General features: G+C 44.7%; 2 protein-coding genes across 4 annotated transcripts; one reads left to right on the top strand and one right to left on the bottom strand.

Moving 5' to 3' along the window:
- The first annotated feature begins 576 nt into the window (after positions 1-576).
- On the top strand, positions 577-17,097 carry MTFR1L (mitochondrial fission regulator 1 like). Of its 3 annotated transcripts, none has more exons than XM_041766306.1 (7): positions 577-754; positions 3,910-4,053; positions 4,535-4,639; positions 7,255-7,364; positions 7,596-7,807; positions 9,027-9,348; positions 16,093-17,097. In XM_041766306.1, the coding sequence occupies exons 2-7, from the start codon at positions 4,030-4,032 to the stop codon at positions 16,196-16,198; spliced, it is 879 nt and encodes a 292-aa protein (XP_041622240.1). In that variant the 5' UTR covers positions 577-754; positions 3,910-4,029; the 3' UTR covers positions 16,199-17,097. The 3 variants fall into 3 exon arrangements, with proteins under 3 accessions (XP_041622240.1, XP_041622239.1, XP_041622238.1); XM_041766305.1 differs by lacking the exon at positions 577-754 and adding an exon at positions 1,115-1,267; XM_041766304.1 differs by lacking the exon at positions 577-754 and adding an exon at positions 1,187-1,292.
- On the bottom strand, positions 1,299-4,024 carry LOC121497137 (atherin-like). The gene is made up of 2 exons (XM_041766307.1): positions 3,910-4,024; positions 1,299-1,951 (listed from the first exon to the last, which is right to left on the bottom strand). Exon 2 carries the CDS (start codon positions 1,875-1,877, stop codon positions 1,299-1,301), a length of 579 nt encoding a protein of 192 aa, XP_041622241.1. The 5' UTR covers positions 1,878-1,951; positions 3,910-4,024.
- Positions 17,098-17,324: the final 227 nt, after the last annotated feature.

Below are 17,324 nucleotides of genomic sequence, written 5' to 3'. Positions count from 1 at the left end.
AGGGATTTTTTTTTTTTTTTGAGGGAATGCATTTCAGGGAAAACCTGTATAAGAAGGAGTGAAGAAGGGGTGCCTAGCTGGCCCAGGTGGAGGAGCATGTGGCTTGATCGCAGGGTTGTGAGTTCAAGCCCCATGTTGGGTGTAGAGATTACTTTAAAAAAAAATAATCTTTTTTTTTAAAGCCTTTAAAATTAAAAAAAAAAAAAAAGGTGACGAAGAATGGGGATAGGAAAGATGCTAAGCAGGGATAGGATCTGGGTGGACAACTCTGAGGTCTCTGGCCAGGACAGCTATGTAACTTGAAGGATCCAGTGCAAAATGAAAACTGCAGTGCCCCTTGTTTTATATTTATACATACATATACGTATATGTAAAATAATAATATAGTTTCAAGAGGGCAACAGTAGAGCATTCAAGCAAGAGGCCCTGTGTGACTGCCCACACCTGTCCCCCGAGAACAGCCTGTCCCTGGCCGCGAGGACTTGCAGGCTTTGAGACCGAAGAACCGCAGCCTGGGAGCAGGCACGGCTGTTTGCTGAGGTCAGAGGAGGGCACGTGACCCAGGCCTGGATGTTTGGAGACCAGGACGAGCACCGAGCACCGGGGCGTGAGGGCTTAAGCAAGAAGAGGGAGCGGTGAGGGGCGTCCGGAAGGAAAGCGGGTCCCTTTCCCAATGCCCCCGGGCTCTTGCCTGCCAGCCTGTCTCACCGAATCTGCCCTGTGCGTGTGGGATACGCAGAAGACAGCTACAAAGGTAGGATCCGAGGAGAAAGGTGGACAGGAGGCGGTGGAGGTCTTGGCTGGGAAGCATGAAGTGTGAGAAGCGGAGCGGGCGAGATGAGGCAAGGCCAGGGGTCGGTCCGGGGGCCTGGAACGCCAGGGGGGCCGCTCTCAAGGGGACAGCAGACGCCACACCATTTGGGGCGCGGGCGACGTGGTCGAACGGGCGCTAGAGGTGGGATCAGGACTACCCAAGGAGAGCGGCAACGAGGCGCAGACCCGCGGCGACGCGCCCCAGACGGCCGCGGGATCTCCAAGCGCCGTCAACTTTTCCCAGAGGCCGGGCCAGCGCGGGCGTGGCCGCGGGTGGGCGTGGCCCCTCCTCGGGTCCGCCCGTGAGGCCGCCCGCCCCGACCGAGGCCGCCTCCCGAGGGCGCGCGGGGCCACTGCCCTGTGCGCAGCCGCCAAGGATCGCTTCCGGGGGCGGGTCGGCGGAAGTGAGGGCGGTTGAGGCTGGGCTGCCCGCTGCGGTAGGAGGGGCCGTGAGGTGAGTCCCGGAGCCGGAGTCCGAGGTGAGACTAGGTCCGAGTGCCGCTTCGGAGGCGGGAGCGCGGTCTGCCCGCCCGACTGTCGACGCGGCCTAGCGCAAGGCGCTGTGCGGAGCTCGCGGCTCCTCTTCCCGCGCCAGTTCTCGCGGGAGCCGGTGTTGTCCGCCTCGCTTGGCTGAGGGTGGGAGGACTCGGTGCCCGGGGGGTAGCTGCTCGCCGGAGTTCCCGGCCTCGGTGGCCGCGCGACAGCGGAGGCTTCTCGTTGCCGCTGCACTCCGCGGCCCGCCGGGCCACTTCGGCCGCCTCGCTCCTTCTGGGACCAGCGCCCGGGCCTGCGGGTCCGAGGGCCGCCGGTGGCGGCGGCGAGGACTTGGCCGACCTTGGCCCCGTGGGGTCGGGCCGTTCCGGGGGAGGGGAGGCGTGTCCCGGACAAGGTCCCCGCAGCGGCTCCCCCAGTGCGGCCGCTCGCGGCCCACGCAGGCTGTCGCTCGCCAAGTTCCACCGAGCGCCGCGGCCTCGACGGGGCGCCTGGCCCCGGAGGGATGAGCGCAGGCCCTGCTCTGGAGGAGCCCCGAGTCTCCTGCGGGAGAGCGTGTGTGCACAGGCCATGACGGCGGTCTGGAAAGGGGCGTCGTGGGAGCGCAGGGCTGATGAGCACCAGCCTGCATTACCAGCGCACTGGGGGAAGTCTTCTAGCCCAGGACCCTTGGGGCGGGGAGGGGGGTGAAGGCCCAACCGGAGTTCTCGTTGGTTCGCGCTCCGGGGACCAGGCAAGCACTGTGCTGCCTTGGGAAGCCTTTGCCCTGCGACAGGCAGCAGATACGGGGTTCTGGTTACTATTGTGAGGGCTCAGAAGGAAACGTGGGGCGCTGGGGGAGAGGGGGCGGTAAGGACCTGACTGTCGGAATGCAGAGGTGATGAGCTTGTGAAGAAGGTGCTGGTGTTTCAGGCAGAGAGGATAGTGTGGATGGGGGCGGAGAGGCGGTCCGCTCGGCTGAAGGGCTGAAGGGCCCGGGGAGCCGGGAGGTGCGCTGTCCAGCGGTGCGGGGGGCCTTGGAGTTTGGTCTGGTGAGGTGGGGCTGATTGTGGAGAGCCCTGCAGGCCATTCCCGGTCTAGATGGTACCCTGTGGGCTGCAGCGAGCCGTGGGGGTGTTAAACACAGGAGCAGTGTGTCCTAGAAAGACGGCTCTGGCTGTTGTTAGGCCTAATTGAGTCTTTGGGGGGAAGTCTGGAGAGGAAGTGGCTGTAGTGTCCAGAGTGAGAAACAAGTTCTGTGGAGCTTGTGGCGGCACCGACATTCAGCCCAGAGCCTGGCACACAGAGGGACTTCGATAAAAGCCTTGAACTGCAGGGAGTTGAGCCCACGCAGACGGCAGCACAATTTAAACCAGACTTGAAGTGCTTTCTACTAGCATGACCACTAGTGACCTTAGACACTTCCTCTCTCCAGCTTCTTTTCCTTTGTATCGGGAAGTGAGTGATAACTGCTCTCCCTCAGGTGAGAGAGAAATCCTGCAGGAGTTTTCAGTCCATCCCGTTCAGAATCTGCCCTTGGCTCCCCAGTGACTTCTCAGCTGAGCATTCCCAGCCCTTATGACTTGAGCCTCAGTTTACCTTTCTCTCTTCCTCTTTACACCCCTCTCACTTCCCGTCTGGGACCTGTGCTATTGTTGCTGTTTTCCATCCTTTCCTACCCCCTTTAAACTCGCCATGAGGCCTTGGGGTCAGGGGCCTGTACCCACCTGGCCACCTGCTTAGGTGTTCCTTTCTTAACAATGATATTCAGTCTTTACTAGAATTATGTATTCAAGTCCTATTTCTCTTCCATATTGTGAGTTCCTTGAGAGCATCCTTCCATAGCCCCTGCAGTACCCAGCTCAGGGCCTGGCACAGAGTAGGTATTGTTACATTTGATGAACAAGAGAATGAGTTCATTGATTGCATCTGCTCACCAGACGAGAGCAGCTGTGAAGAATCCAATCAGGAGTTCATTAAGCACTTTAAAATCCTCTATTTCACTGAATGATCCTTAAGCTAATCCTTAAGGTAATCTAGGAAGGGAGCTCTTGTCCTCTTTTTACATATAGAAAAACCAACATTCAGAAAAGTTATGGGACTTGCTTAAGGCTATAAGAGCAGTAGCCGGCTAAGCAGGATAAAATTTTCTGGCTCTTTTCCCTGTAGCCCAGTAGAGTGAGACTGACAAGAACTGGCTGTTTATTCTCCTATTGTCTACTTTACATTTCCCCTTTGCCAGGACCCAGTAGTGCTAGGCTGGGTGGCATATGCTGGGCTTTCACACCCCATCTTCAACAATGAATGCTAGATTCAAATGGTACCAACAATTTGGCTTTTAGACTACCAAGAGAGTTCTATTTACATCTCTACAAGTAATGCCTCAGGAAACCTAAGGAATCAGGAAGCTCCCATAGTTTGCCAAGCTCATGCCACAGGTCTGGAACAGAACCTTCAAGGGTCTGAATTTGGAGCCATTGCTGGGTGAGGACAGCCTCTTGGGCTGTTTTTCTCCTCTGTGAAACATCAAAGAAACCTTGGTGTTAGTCATGGCTCTGCAGGACCTGGTTTTTGTGGCGCTTGAGTGGTGGCCATTGAGTCTCCACTGTGGGGGTTGTTTCACAGGAAAAGAAATCTGGTGTTCATTAAGATGGCCTGATATGAAGGAGTCACGCCTCCAGCCTCCCCAAGCCCCTGGAGCTGCCCTGTGGCTGCCTTGTCCTTCAAGTGCAGGAGCCGGTTGAAATGTCAGGAATGGAAGCCAATGTGGTAAGGGCACAGGCTGTGGTGGGGGAAGGGTTGAGTACTGGGCCTGCTGAAGTTCTGTAGGACATTCTGAGACTCTCCAGTTAATTATTCCTTTCCCCTGTGATGACCCTTCCACATAATCCCCACCACTCGCTCCCCAACAGGCAAAACCAACTATAGTCTTGGGGGCAGTTAAGCAGTCATTGTGTTTCTGCTTTTCTGGGCAGAGGGAAGGGTGGGAAACTTCTATGATTCCTATACTTAACTAATTCCTCATGCCTTTACTGGATCCTCCCAACATTTACCATGCGTTGGCAGCAGCAGATGTCCCCATAAGTGGTTGGCAACTGGGGAACCTGCCCTCACTCACACTGAGACTGGACCCCCACACCATACCCTGTCCCTGGGATTGGGGACTTCAGTTTCCCTGCTAAAGGGATCGAGGGGAGCATGGAATAGTAGTTGGACTCATCTCTGAGACTTCTTGTTTCTCTCCTTTTAGACCATCCCAATCTGGCAAAACAAGCCACATGGGGCTGCTCGCAGTGTAGTGAGAAGAATTGGGACTAACCTGCCCCTGAAGCCATGTCCCCGGGCATCCTTTGAGGTAAGTATACTGGAAGGGTAGGGTGTAGAGGCTCAGAGGCTGTGGGAATATGATGCTGCATCTGTGCATCTGTGCCCAGACTACCTGGTGTTGCTGAGGCTGATTACTTTCCTGATCACTTTTTCATTTTGTCAGGAAACATATATTACGTGCATATTGTGGATACTGGTCATTGTGCCTTCCTGATTGAACACAAAACTATGACCACAACAGTCAGACTTCAATCTGTTCATAAATGAATAAGGTTGCATCTTTGATGCCACTTCTAAGTGACTAAGATTTCATCAGACTCCTGCAAGTCAGTTTATCAGAGTAGGCCAAAGGCTCTTGCTGAGCCAGATTCCCAGAGTAGCTGTGTCTGTGCCCTGAGGTCTTTGCCTGCAACCCTGGCAGGTCTCCATGTGGGACATTTGAGTCCTGTGTGACTCTGAGTTGAACTCTACTTTTCTTACCACCCCTAAGACTGGATCACTTGGCAGCCTATTTTTATGTTTCCCTGAGGCCATTGCTTCGATCCTTTTCTTTCTGGCCAAATCTAGCCACTCCTTTACTAGACTTCTTAAGGCTTACCTCTGTGTCTAGGGGCCTTTAGCACCCACTCTGCTGCAGATTCTTACCTGGCGAATGTCTATCAGAATCCGGCCCCATTCTTCTGCAGTAGAAAGCTAAGTAGCATTTATTAGCCCCAGCTACCTCCCTCCGAGAACTAATGGTTAAGAACCAGCTCTAGGCTAGATGTTTAAGGTATTTATGTTTGGGAACTGGGACACAAGTACTTCAGCTTTCTGCCTACACAGTGGAAACAAATATATGCCTGAAAAGACATGGACCCAGGTAGAAACAGAAATGAAGTATCAAAGGCTTAGTTGTGAAGTTGTAGGAATTCATTCTGGAGTCAAAAGTGGTATCAGAGTTGGTATTAGAGTCAGGGATGGAGTTGGAAGTGTTGTAGTGTGGGGTGGCTGTCCTGTGACCTAGATTGCCAGTTATCCATAATTGCCTAAAGGGCATGGGCAAGATGTGGTCCTAGCCATCTCAAACATCAAAAAGGGAAGGGAAGCATAGCTAGGGAGTGTGAGAGACTCAATGGATGTTGTCCCCACACTTGGCCTCTTCAGTCCTTTGACCAGGTGCTGCTGAGCAGGGACTGATCAAGAGCACAGAGCAGGAGTATGCAGGAGTACTATTAATAATACTAGCTAACTTTACTGAGCACATGCTGTGTGTCAGGCACTGTGCTAAATACTTTATATGTGTTCATTTATTTAATTGTCCATAGTGGAGCAGCACTCTGGAAAGGAAAACAAATGGAAGCTTCCCCAAAATGGCCATTTTAGCAATAACTTCTGGGTCAGTAGAAGTCCTTTCTTACGTAACCTTGGACCATCATATTGCTCCTGTGAGACTCAGGTTCTCTATCTGAAAGAGAGAGCTCTCAACTCCTGGTCGATTTAACTCATGTATAGATGGGTTTTTGAGAATTTGTCCCTGGATTTCTGTTGTAAATTAATTCCCTTAATAAAGAGAATCTTGATGACTTAAATTTACCCATACAAAAATATTTAAAAATAAGTTATGAAAAGTGAAAAAGAAAGGAAAATGCATATAATCACAGTCATGACGCAAAATAATGTTTTGGTTTAGTTTTTTGTTTTTTTACTTTCTTATAATCATAGCATGATTGAATCCTCCTAATCTTTCATTTAACATAAAGTCACTCAGCCTTGTCTGTTCCCTGGTTATTGTTCATCTGGGTTGAGGAGCTATTTTAAGGAATCCTCTTATTCTTTTGATATCATTTCTTTTTATTTAAATTCAAATATTCGTATTACTAAGTTCACTTAAAACAGTGTTGCTAAAAAAAAAAAAAAAACAGTGTTGCTAAAAAAAAAAAAAAAACAGTGTTGCTATAGCAGTGTAGATCCCAATTAGCTATGGAGGTGTTGTAAATAACTGGCCAAGAGAAACTTATTAATGTCCTTATACCTGTATTCTCATAGCTGGAGAGAGCAAGATGCGCTTAGTGGCCATCTCTGTTGAAAGGTAACTCTCCCCAATCCCACTGAAGACTTCTTTGCTCCAGCCAGGAGTTAGTAAATGTTAGTAAGAAGCCCAATAGTAAATATTTTAGTGTGGGGATCATAACTACGCTTTTAATTACTCATTTCTGCAGTTGCAGCTTAAAAAATACCACAGATGATACATAAATGATTGTGACTATCTGATAAAACTTTACATATAAAAATAGGTCCCAACCCTGCTCTAGGCCACCATGTTTTGCATGAAGGATATTAACAGCCTTACAACTGGTCTCTTCACTCTCTCATGCATGTTCCACACAGCAGCCAGAGTAATCTTTCAAAATCTGAGTCTTACTTAAAATCTTCTAGTGGCTCATTATTGGTCTTAGAATCAAAGTTTTTAACAAATCATCCTTGACACCCAGCTCCATCCAGATGTGAACTATTTGTAATCCCACAAACTCTTTCCTTTTTCCATCCAAGAACTGTCTTCTCCCCTCTCTAGGAAGCCTTTCTGATTGATACCCAGGGCTGGATTAGGTGCCCCTCCCATGATGTCAAGAATGTTTTTTGATGAATTTTGCTTCCCTGTAGACCTTGCCCAACATCTCTGATCTGTGTCTGAGGGATGTACCTCCAGTCCCTACTCTGGCTGACATCGCCTGGATTGCTGCAGATGAAGAGGAGACATATGCCCGGGTCAGGTAGCTGAGGCAGTAGCTGGTCTGCTGGGGAATGGGGAGAGCTTCTTCCAGATGAGGTGGCAGGCACCAGGGAGAGTGCTTATGAGGGGCTGCGAGGGCAACAGGAACAAAAGCTGTGGACTCGTCAATGGGAACAGAACCTGGCTATGTTACTCCTGTACAAATGGGTGAAGGAATTTTAGAAGGGATGTAGTGGCTGGCTCTGACATGCTTGTCTTTTTTCTGGTCCAGGAGTGACACCCGGCCCCTGAGGCATACCTGGAAGCCCAGCCCTCTGATTGTCATGCAGCGTAATGCCTCAGTGCCCAACCTGCGAGGGTCTGAGGAAAGGCTTCTGGCCTTAAAGAAGCCAGCACTACCAGCCCTAAGCCGTACCACGGAGCTGCAAGATGAGCTGAGCCACTTACGTAGCCAGATTGCTAAAATAGTGGCAGCTGATGCAGGTAGGAGCCACTAAATCAGGGCCAGAATTCAGCATACTCTTCCTTTCCCCCTGGCTTTTGGTACAGGATAAGGGTAGGGAAATCAAGGACCATGGTTCAGGGGGGACACAGGCCCAGGCCTCAGGCTATTCTGAGGACTGGCTAACCTGTAATACGCCTTGGATGGTTTCCATCAGCCATTCTGGGTTGACTGGATTGATTAGGAACAAAATCTTCGCTTAACCTGTGACACCTCACCCCCGCAGATTACCTCCCTTGGCCACAAAAACCAATACCCTCTTCAATTGGTCTTTAAGATCACATCTTCCATGAGCCCTCAAGCAACTTCCCTTTTCAGTGAGAAATAAGCATTCCCCACCATTAAGAGAGATACCTCTTTAAGCTTTCTTATCTCCCTATCTTCCCTTTCCTTGTTCTCCCAGAGACCACCTCTCCATCCTTCCACCTGTCTGTCTGCAGTTAAGGCAGAAGCACTGGAAATGGGAGTTTGCCTTGACCTAGTGAGTGCATGAAACACCAACAGGTGGATCTCTCCCAAGCTGCCCAGGGTTTATCATCCTACTCCTTCCATCCATCCTCACTTTTTTGAGGTGACTCCTTGTTACCTTAAAGTCCTAGCTCCCAAACCTTACTTGTTGGTAGAACACATGAAAATTACAGTGTTCTTTGTAATCTTCATATATTTAATTCCCTCAAATGGCAGCTTTATAGAGGAATTATATTTGAATTTTTCATTTATATATTGGCTACATTTTTGTCATCCAAGAGACAAGCATGAAACTTGAAAATCTTTTGTTTTGGAAATTCTTAAGATTTGAGAAACTAGGGGGACCATTCTGTTAGATAGGAGCAGTCAAAAGCACTAGCCCAATTAGAGAAAAGGACACATTGGATCCATCCGTCACTGTTGCTTTAGTAGAAATAGGACTGTCACTCCACAGCCCACTGCAGAATGGGAGCTTTTAGAAGCTTAAGCCTTTATGGGGTGGATTTTTCTACCCTCTCAGAACACTGGAAGAGCTCAGTGCTGCTCTTGCATCTTCTTTAGATTTGTGGAGGAACCCTCCACTGGCTCACAGATGGCATCCTGGGCTTTCCCAGAATGTCATGGCATCAGGCCTAGCAAATGAATGTTTGATAGACACTGCTTGTGGAAAGAAGATATTACTGCTGTATTCTAGCCCCAATGTCCACCCATGCCTATTGTTTTCTCTTTCAGCTTCGGCTTCATTAACGCCAGATTTCTTATCTCCAGGAAGTTCAAATGTCTCTTCTCCCTTACCTTGTTTTGGATCCTCATTCCACTCTACAACTTCCTTTGTCATTAGTGACATCACCGAGGAGACTGAGGTAGAGGTCCCTGAGCTTCCATCAGTCCCCCTGCTTTGTTCTGCCAGCCCTGAATGTTGCAAACCAGAACACAAGGCTACCTGCAGCTCATCTGAAGAGGATGACTGTGTCTCTCTGTCCAAGGCCAGCAGCTTTGCAGATATGATGGGGATCTTGAAGGACTTTCACCGGATGAAACAGAGCCAAGATCTGTAAGTATCTGATAAGGAGCTCTGGTGACTTGTTTTACTATTTAAGTCACCTGCGGCCAATGATCTAGTAGAAAGAATTTACAAAGTAAAGTCCTCCGTAGTAGTTGTGTATTACTCCACTCACAGAGCTTGCTTGCTTAATAACACCTGGGATTCCTGTTTGAGGAAAGCAACATTTTATATTTGGTTGAGGTTGTCTAACTTTTACAAGAAGGCTCATCTGATCCAAACTTCTGTTACCACTTCAGTCCTTATACTACTGGTGACAAGTATCCCCATGCCCATCCCGCACCCTGCAAAATGAGGTTGCATAATAATTATTTTAGTATCTCAAACTGGTAGACTTTTTTTTTTGATGGAAAATTTTATAGTTTCTGCTTTAAGGTACAGTGGTCCCTTATGCAAAACACTGCAAATTCAGGCATTTAAGACTGTAACCCTGGCTGTCCATCAGAATTGCTAAACTTTGTTATAAATACACTTTAAGCTTACTAAAGCAGAACCCCCAAGGTGTGGACCTTTGTGTCTGGGGATTTTTTCTCCTTTCTTAATGAAAAAATGAGAAAGTAGCCCCATTAGCAAGGATTCAGAAATGTGACAGATTGATCTTATGTCTACCAGTAAGAATGTATGTAAGTAAGGCACCTAATTTCCAGCTATGTAGGACATCTTTTATGATGTATTAGGTAACTCAAACCCACCCCAATCTAGAGTTGGTTTTATTCCCATGGCTCCCCTGTGATGTGAACATTTTACTATGAATTCTAGATCTCTTATAAAAACCTTAGGGAAAAAATCTTAACAGAGATAAGTAATCTGCCCAATAAAGAGTTCAAAGTAATGGTCATAAAAATGCTCACCAAACTGGGGAGAACAGATGCACAAAAAACTTCAACAAAAAGATGGAAAATACACTGAAGAAGTCACAGAGCTGATGAACACAGTAACTGAACTGAAAAATACACTAGAGGGGTTCAGGGCAAACTAGATGAAACAGAAGGGATAAGTGAACTCAAAGACAAGGCAGTAGAATTCCCCCAATCAGAGCACCAAGGAGAAAAAAGAATGAGGAAAAAACCCCATAAAGATAGCTTAAGGAACTTATAGGACAAGATCAAACGGACTATAATGTTCTCATTATAGGGCTCCCAGAAGAGAAAGAAAGGTACAGAAATCTAATTTGAAAATAGAATGGCTGAGGGGCAAACCTGGGTGATTCAACCAGTTAAGTGTCTGCCTATGGCTCAGGTCACAATAGAACTGGGCCCTGTGTCAGGCTCCCTGCACAGCAGAGAACCTGCTTCTCCCTCTGCCCTTCCCCCCACTTGTGTGTAGGCTCTGTCTCCCAATAAATAAAATATTTTAAGAGAAAAATAGAATGGCTGAAGACGTCCCTAGTGTGGGGAAGGAATCCAGATCCCTTCCAACCAAAGTTATTCAGTTAAAGAGTTTTCCAGACAAGCAAAAGCCAGGAGTTTATCACCACTAAATTAGTCTTACAAGAAATGTTAAAATGACCTCTTTAAGCTGAAAAGAGCGTTAGCCAGTAATAGGAACACCTATCAAAGAGTAAATCTCACTGGAAAGGTAAATATTAATAAAAATAGTGGATTCATCACTTATTATGGTTAAAAAGGCAAAACTAGTAAAAATAACTGATTACAATAATTACGGGATACACAAGATAAAAAGATGTAAAATGTGACATCAAAAACATGGGTGGGATAAAAATAATGAGCTTTTCAATGTGATGAAACAAGTTGGCAACAATTTTATCAACTTAAGCCTAAACTTAACTACAAAACAAAACCCTTTAATAAATACACAAAAGAGTAAAAGGAATATAAGCATACCATTAGAGAATATTATCAAACGACAAAGGAAGAGAGCAAGGTAAGAAAGGAACAGAGAACTACAGAAATAGCCAGAAAACAATTAACAAAATGGCAATAAGTATATACTTATCCATAATTCTACTTTAAATGTAAATGGACTAAATACTCCAAAAGAGTGGCTAAATGAATTAAAAAACAAAACCTATATGCTGCCTATAAGAGACTCCCTTAGATGTAAGAACACAAACAATGCAAAGGGATAGAAAGAATATTCCATATAAATAGAAACCAGGGGGTCCCTGGGTGGCGCAGCGGTTTGGCGCCTGCCTTTGGCCCAGGGCACGATCCTGGAGACCCGGGATCGAATCCCACATCATGCAGGCTCCCGGTGCATGGAGCCTGCTTCTCCCTCCGCCTGTGTCTCTGCCTCTCTCTCTCTCTGTGACTATCATAAATAAAAAAAAAAAAAAAAAAGAAACCAAAAGAAAGTTGGGGTAGCTATACTTATATCAGAAAAAAGTTAACTTCAATTAACAATGATTATAACAAAAATAACAACAAAAAAAAAAACAATGATTATAACAAGACAAAGAGCATTATATAATGATAAACGGGTCAATCCAACAAGAGCATGTAACATTTGTAAACACCTAGGAATATATAAAGCAAATATTAACAGACATAAAGGGAGAAAAGCCATATAAGACGTGACTTTAGGGGATCCCTGGGTGGCGCAGCGGTTTGGCGCTTGTCTTTGGCCCAGGGCGCGATCCTGGAGACCCGGGATCGAATCCCACATCAGGCTCCCGGTGCATGGAGCCTGCTTCTCCCTCTGCCTATGTCTCTGCCTCTCTCTCTCTCTCTCTCTGTGACTATCATAAGTAAATAAAAAAAAAAAAAAAATAAAAAGACGTGACTTTAATACAGCACTTGTATCAATGGATCATCCAGATAGAAAAGGAAACACCGGCTAGATTTAACAGATATATACAGAACATTTCTTCCAAAACCAAGAGAATATACATTCTCAAGTGCACATGGAACTTTAACAGGATAGATCATATGGTAATCCACAAAATAAGTGTGAATAAATTTAAGAGGACTGAAAGATATCAGGCATCTTTTCCAACTACAATGATATGAAACTACAAATCAGTTACACAAAACCAGAAAATTCACAAATATGTGGAGATTAAACAACATCTACTGAACAACCTGGGGAGGGCGATCAAAGCAGAAACCAAAGAAAGATAAATACCTTGACACAATCCAAATGGAAATATACCAAAATTTTTGAGATGCAAGAAAAGCAGTTCTAACAGGGAAGTTCATGGCAGTAAGTGCTGGTTTCAAGAAGCAAAATTCCCAAGTAACACAACTTAACACCTTAAGGAACTAGAAAAAGAGTACTGAAACCCAAAGTTAGAAGGAAATAAAGATTCAAGCAGAAATAAATGAAATAAAGACCGAAAAGCAATAAAAAGGATGAAAGAGATGAAAAGATAAAATTGACAAACCTCTAGCTAGAATCACCAAAAAAAGAGGACTCAAAAATGAAATAGATGACAATTAGTACCACAAATCAAAGAGTAAGATACTACTATAAAAACTTTTTTTAAAAATTATACACCAACAAATGGGACAACCTAAAAGAAATGGACAAATTCCTAGAAACAATCTACCAAGACTGAATCATAAGGAAATAGAAAATCTGAACAGACCAGTTACTAGTAAGATTAAATCAATAAAAAAAAAAGATTAAATCAATAATCAAAAGTCTTCCAATAAACAAAAATCCAGGACCAGATATATGGCTTCATTGGGTGAATTCTACCCAACATTTGTTAAAAGAATGCCAGTGCTTCTCAAACACTTCCAAAAGAATACCACTATTCCGGGGATCCCTGGGTGGCGCAGCGGTTTGGCGCTTGCCTTTGGCCCAGGGCGCGATCCTGGAGACCAGGGATCGAATCCCACGTCGGGGTCCCGGTGCATGGAGCCTGCTTCTCTCTCTGTCTCTCTCTGTGACTATCATAAATAAATAAAAATTTAAAAAAAAAAAAAAAAGAATACCACTATTCCTCAAACTCTTTGAAAAAAAAAAAGAGGGGGCTCTTTCAAAACTCATTTTACAAGGCCAGTATTATCCTTACACCAAAACCATACAAAGACACCAGAAGAAAATGAAATTATAGGCCAATATCCCTGATGAACATACATGCAAAAATCCTCAACAAAATATTAGCAAACTGAATTCAACAGTACTTAAAAGGATCATACACCATGATCAAGTGGGGGTTATTCAAGGAATGCGAGGACAGTCCAACATCTGCAAATCCATGTGATGCTACATTAATAAAACAAAGTATAAAAGTCCTATGTTCTTCTCAATAGAGAAGATATCTCAATAGATACAAAATTAGCATTCAACAAAATTCAACATCCATTTGTGATAAAAACTTTCAACAAAGCAGGTAAAGGAGGAGCAGAGCATACCTCAACAAAGTAAAGGCCAGATATGACAAGCCCACAGCTAATATCACACTCAGTGGTAAAAGCTGAAAACTTTTCCTCTAAGATCAGGAACAAGAAAAGCCCACTTCCACTTAGTTAATATAATATTGGAAGTCCTAACCCCAGCAATTAGCCAAAAAAACAAAAAAAAAGAAAGAAAGAGAAAGAAAAGGCATCCCAATAGGAAAGGAAGAAGTAAAACTGTCACATTTGCAGATTACATGTTTTTTTTTTTTTTTTAAGATTTTACTTTTTTATTCATAGACACAGAGAGAGAGGGGCAGAGACACAGACAGAGGGAGAAGCAGGCTCCACGCAGGGAGCCCGATGTGGGACTCGATCCCAGGTCTCCAGGATCACACCCCAGGCTACAGGCGGCGCCAAACCGCTGCGCCACTGGGGCTGCCCTGCAGATTACATGTTATTATACAGAAAACTCAAGACTAAAAAAATAGAATAAATGAATTCAGTAATGCTGCAGGATGCAAATTTTTTTTAAGTAAAAATCTTTTGTGTTTCTATATACTAATGACAGAAATCAACAATCCCATTTAAATTGCATCAAAAGAATAGAATACCTAGGATTAAATTCAATCAAGGAAGTGAAAGTATACTAAAAACTATAAGACATCAAGGAAAGAAACAAATATTCCATGTTCATGGATTATAAGAATAGTTAAAATACCCATACTACCCAAAGGAATCCACAGATTCAATGCCATTGTATCAAAAAAAGTCCAGTGGCATTCTTTACAGAACTAAAAGAACCTTAAAATTTGTATGGTATCCCAAAGACCACAAATAACCAAAGCAATCCTGAGAAAGAAGAACAAAACTGAAGACATCACACTTGCTGGTTTCAAACTGTTACAAAACTATAATAATTAAAACTATGGTATTGGCATAAAAACAAATCAATGGAGCAAAACAGAGCCCAGAAATAAACCCACACATATATAGTTAGTTTATAATAAAGGACCCAGGAACATACAGTAGGGAAAAGACAGCCTCTTCCACAAATGATGCTGGGAAAACTGGACAGTCACATACAAATGAATGAAACTCAACCACTACCTTACACCATATGCAAAAATTAATTCAAAATGCATTGAAGAGGGGTACCTCCTGGGTGACTCGGTTAAGCGTCTGACTCTTGATTTCAGCTCAAGTCATGAACTCAGGGTTTTGAGATTAGGTATGAAACCTGCTTAAGATCTGAAAACAAAAACATTAACTTGAGAGGACATACACACCCCATATTCAACTGCAGCATTATTTGTAATAGCTAAAATATGGAAAGAACTAAGTGTCCAGTGGATGAATGGATAAAGTAACTGTGGTGTATATACAGAATGGAACATTATTCAGCCATAAAGACTGAAATCTTGCTACTTGCCTCTCCCCCCACCTCTAAAAACAGGCAGAGTGGGGTGTGGCACCTGGGTGCCTCAGTGGATTAAGCATCCCAACACTTGATTTTGGCCCAGGTCATAATCTCAGGGTTATGAGATGAGCCCTGTGCTGAGCATGAAACCTGCCTAAAGAATCTCTTTCCCTCTGTCCCTCCTCCATCTCTTAAAAAAAACAAAAACAAAAACTTGCTATTTGAACAGTATAATGTCTCAAGGGCATTATGCTAAGTGAAATAAACCAGAGAACGAAAACTGTAAGAACACTTATATGTGAATCTAAATTTAAAACAAAAAACCAAGTGTGTAGATACAAGGAACAGATTGGTGCTTGCCAGAGGCTGGGGGTGGGGATGGGAGAAATAGGTGAAGGGTGTCAAAAGATTAAAAAAAAAATTCATTAAAAAAAAAAAAAAAAAGATTGTACCTATTGTTGACAATAATTATACACTTAGAAATTTGTTAAGAGGGTAAAATGTTGTGTTTTTTCTAATTAAAAACATCACAGAATTCCCCTGAGCAAACAAACAGGGTTGTAGGAAATCCTCAACATGCCTTTTCTCCAGTAATAACAAAGGTCAGAATAGCCATGTCCGCAGTTACTTCCCCTGGTGACCTGGGGAAATGCTCAGAAAAGACAGCACACCAAAATGTGGGAGCAGAAGCTTAGCCACCAGAGGCCAGCTCTAACAGGTTGATAGTCTTTTCCTTTGCCCACATTTTATTGCCATTTCAGGAAATAGTAAAGCATTCTAGTTAAGAAACTAGCTAACTTGTTTTGGACTCTGGATTTGCTACTTAACTGGCTGAGTACCCTAGTGACTTTGGCAAATTATAGAACCCTTCTGTTTCAGTTTCCTCATCTGAAAAAGAGGTGGTAATAGCACTGACTTTATAATTGTGAGAATTAAATGAGATAGTGTATTCAAAGACACAAAACACTACCAAAGACAGAGCAGGTATTTAATATTTTATTTTGTCTCTAGGAACAGGAGTTTATTGAAAGAGGAAGACCCTGCTGTCCTTATCTCTGAGGTCCTAAGGAGGAAGTTTGCTCTGAAGGAAGAAGATATTAGTAGAAAAGGAAACTGACACAACTCAGCTCTGCAAATTCAGTCTCATGCTCCTGGAATTCCTTCAATAGCTGCCTTCCTCACCAGAGACCTGGCTGCCTCTCAGTTAGAAATCTTTTGCAACAGTCTTACTGAAAGCTGGAGCTTGGACTGAAAGAGAAGAGTTGGATCACGCTTCCTTTGCTTCAAACCTTAGCAAAAGCTAAGGCCTGTTTTGCACCAAGACTCTTGTTACAGGTAAATGTATAGTTGGAATGTCTCAGTCTAAATGGTGAGACAGAAGTTTGGTTTTTCCTTGCCTCTATGTGAAAATAGGTCCTAAATGAATGGCTTACTTCACTGCATTAGACTCCATAACTGGTCTCACGGACACTCTGTGCCCAGCTGTCACTCTCAGCAGCTTCCTTGCAGCAGAGCAGGGCTGAGGGGTAAGGGGCTATAAATGTATGTGTTGACAGGGCAGGGAGAATCTTATGCTGCTCCATCATAAACTGACACCAGTGCCCAACAATCACCCTCTCCCCCTTCCCTCTCCCTAGATGTAGAGGTCAGACCTCTGGACCAGCTGACACTTGGGCTGCTGCTGGGAGGCCTGGGCTGTTTTTTTCTTAAATATATTTTGTAATACTGTACAACCAAATCTACTCTCCCAGGCCCTGGGGCCTCATGGGTTCCACTGATAGAAAACACTTTCTCTTCCATGGACTTGACTTTAAGCCCAGTAGGAAAGAGAAATGGGAAGGAGAAACAGCACCATCCTTCTTCCAGGCCCTTGACCGCCCCTTTTGCATTGGGCCAAGGTTTGTACCTACCACACCATGCATGACTCAGACGCCCTCAGGTCCCTTTCTCTACGGTATGTATCCTGTGTGTGTTTGGGTTGAAGCACTACCTGATATTAAATGAAGGATATGGAGAGATGCTGCATGTGCTGTTTGTCTCTGAGTTGTGACTACCTGGTATCTCTCATGAGTATAGGATTCTGTTAATTTTAAGGTATGTGAACTTTCATAAACAGGTTCCTGGCTTCCCCTCTTTCCTTATAAAGTCCTGCCTGATAATATAAAACTTCCATAGGGAGCCTCTTGTCCTCTTCTGTAGGGATTTTACCCTAAACTCTTAAGGAATTCCATCTTATAACCTAC

This window comes from Vulpes lagopus, chromosome 8, assembly GCF_018345385.1.
Source record: "Vulpes lagopus strain Blue_001 chromosome 8, ASM1834538v1, whole genome shotgun sequence".
NCBI classification, from domain to species: Eukaryota; Metazoa; Chordata; class Mammalia; order Carnivora; family Canidae; genus Vulpes; species Vulpes lagopus.
Note: the sequence above shows the minus strand (reverse complement) of the source record. Positions and strands in the feature narration are given on the sequence as shown.

What these genes read in the sequence shown, in the direction of transcription:
- LOC121497137 (XM_041766307.1), bottom strand. Translation starts at nt 1,877, where the DNA reads ATGGCCTGTGCACACACGCTCTCCCGCAGGAGACTCGGGGCTCCTCCA.
- MTFR1L (XM_041766306.1), top strand. Translation starts at nt 4,030, where the DNA reads ATGTCAGGAATGGAAGCCAATGTG. An exon ending in GTCCCCGGGCATCCTTTGAG is followed by an intron (nt 4,640 to 7,254) that starts GTAAGTATACTG and finishes GCTTCCCTGTAG; the next exon opens with ACCTTGCCCAACATCTCTGA. An exon ending in ATGAAACAGAGCCAAGATCT is followed by an intron (nt 9,349 to 16,092) that starts GTAAGTATCTGA and finishes TTTTGTCTCTAG; the next exon opens with GAACAGGAGTTTATTGAAAG.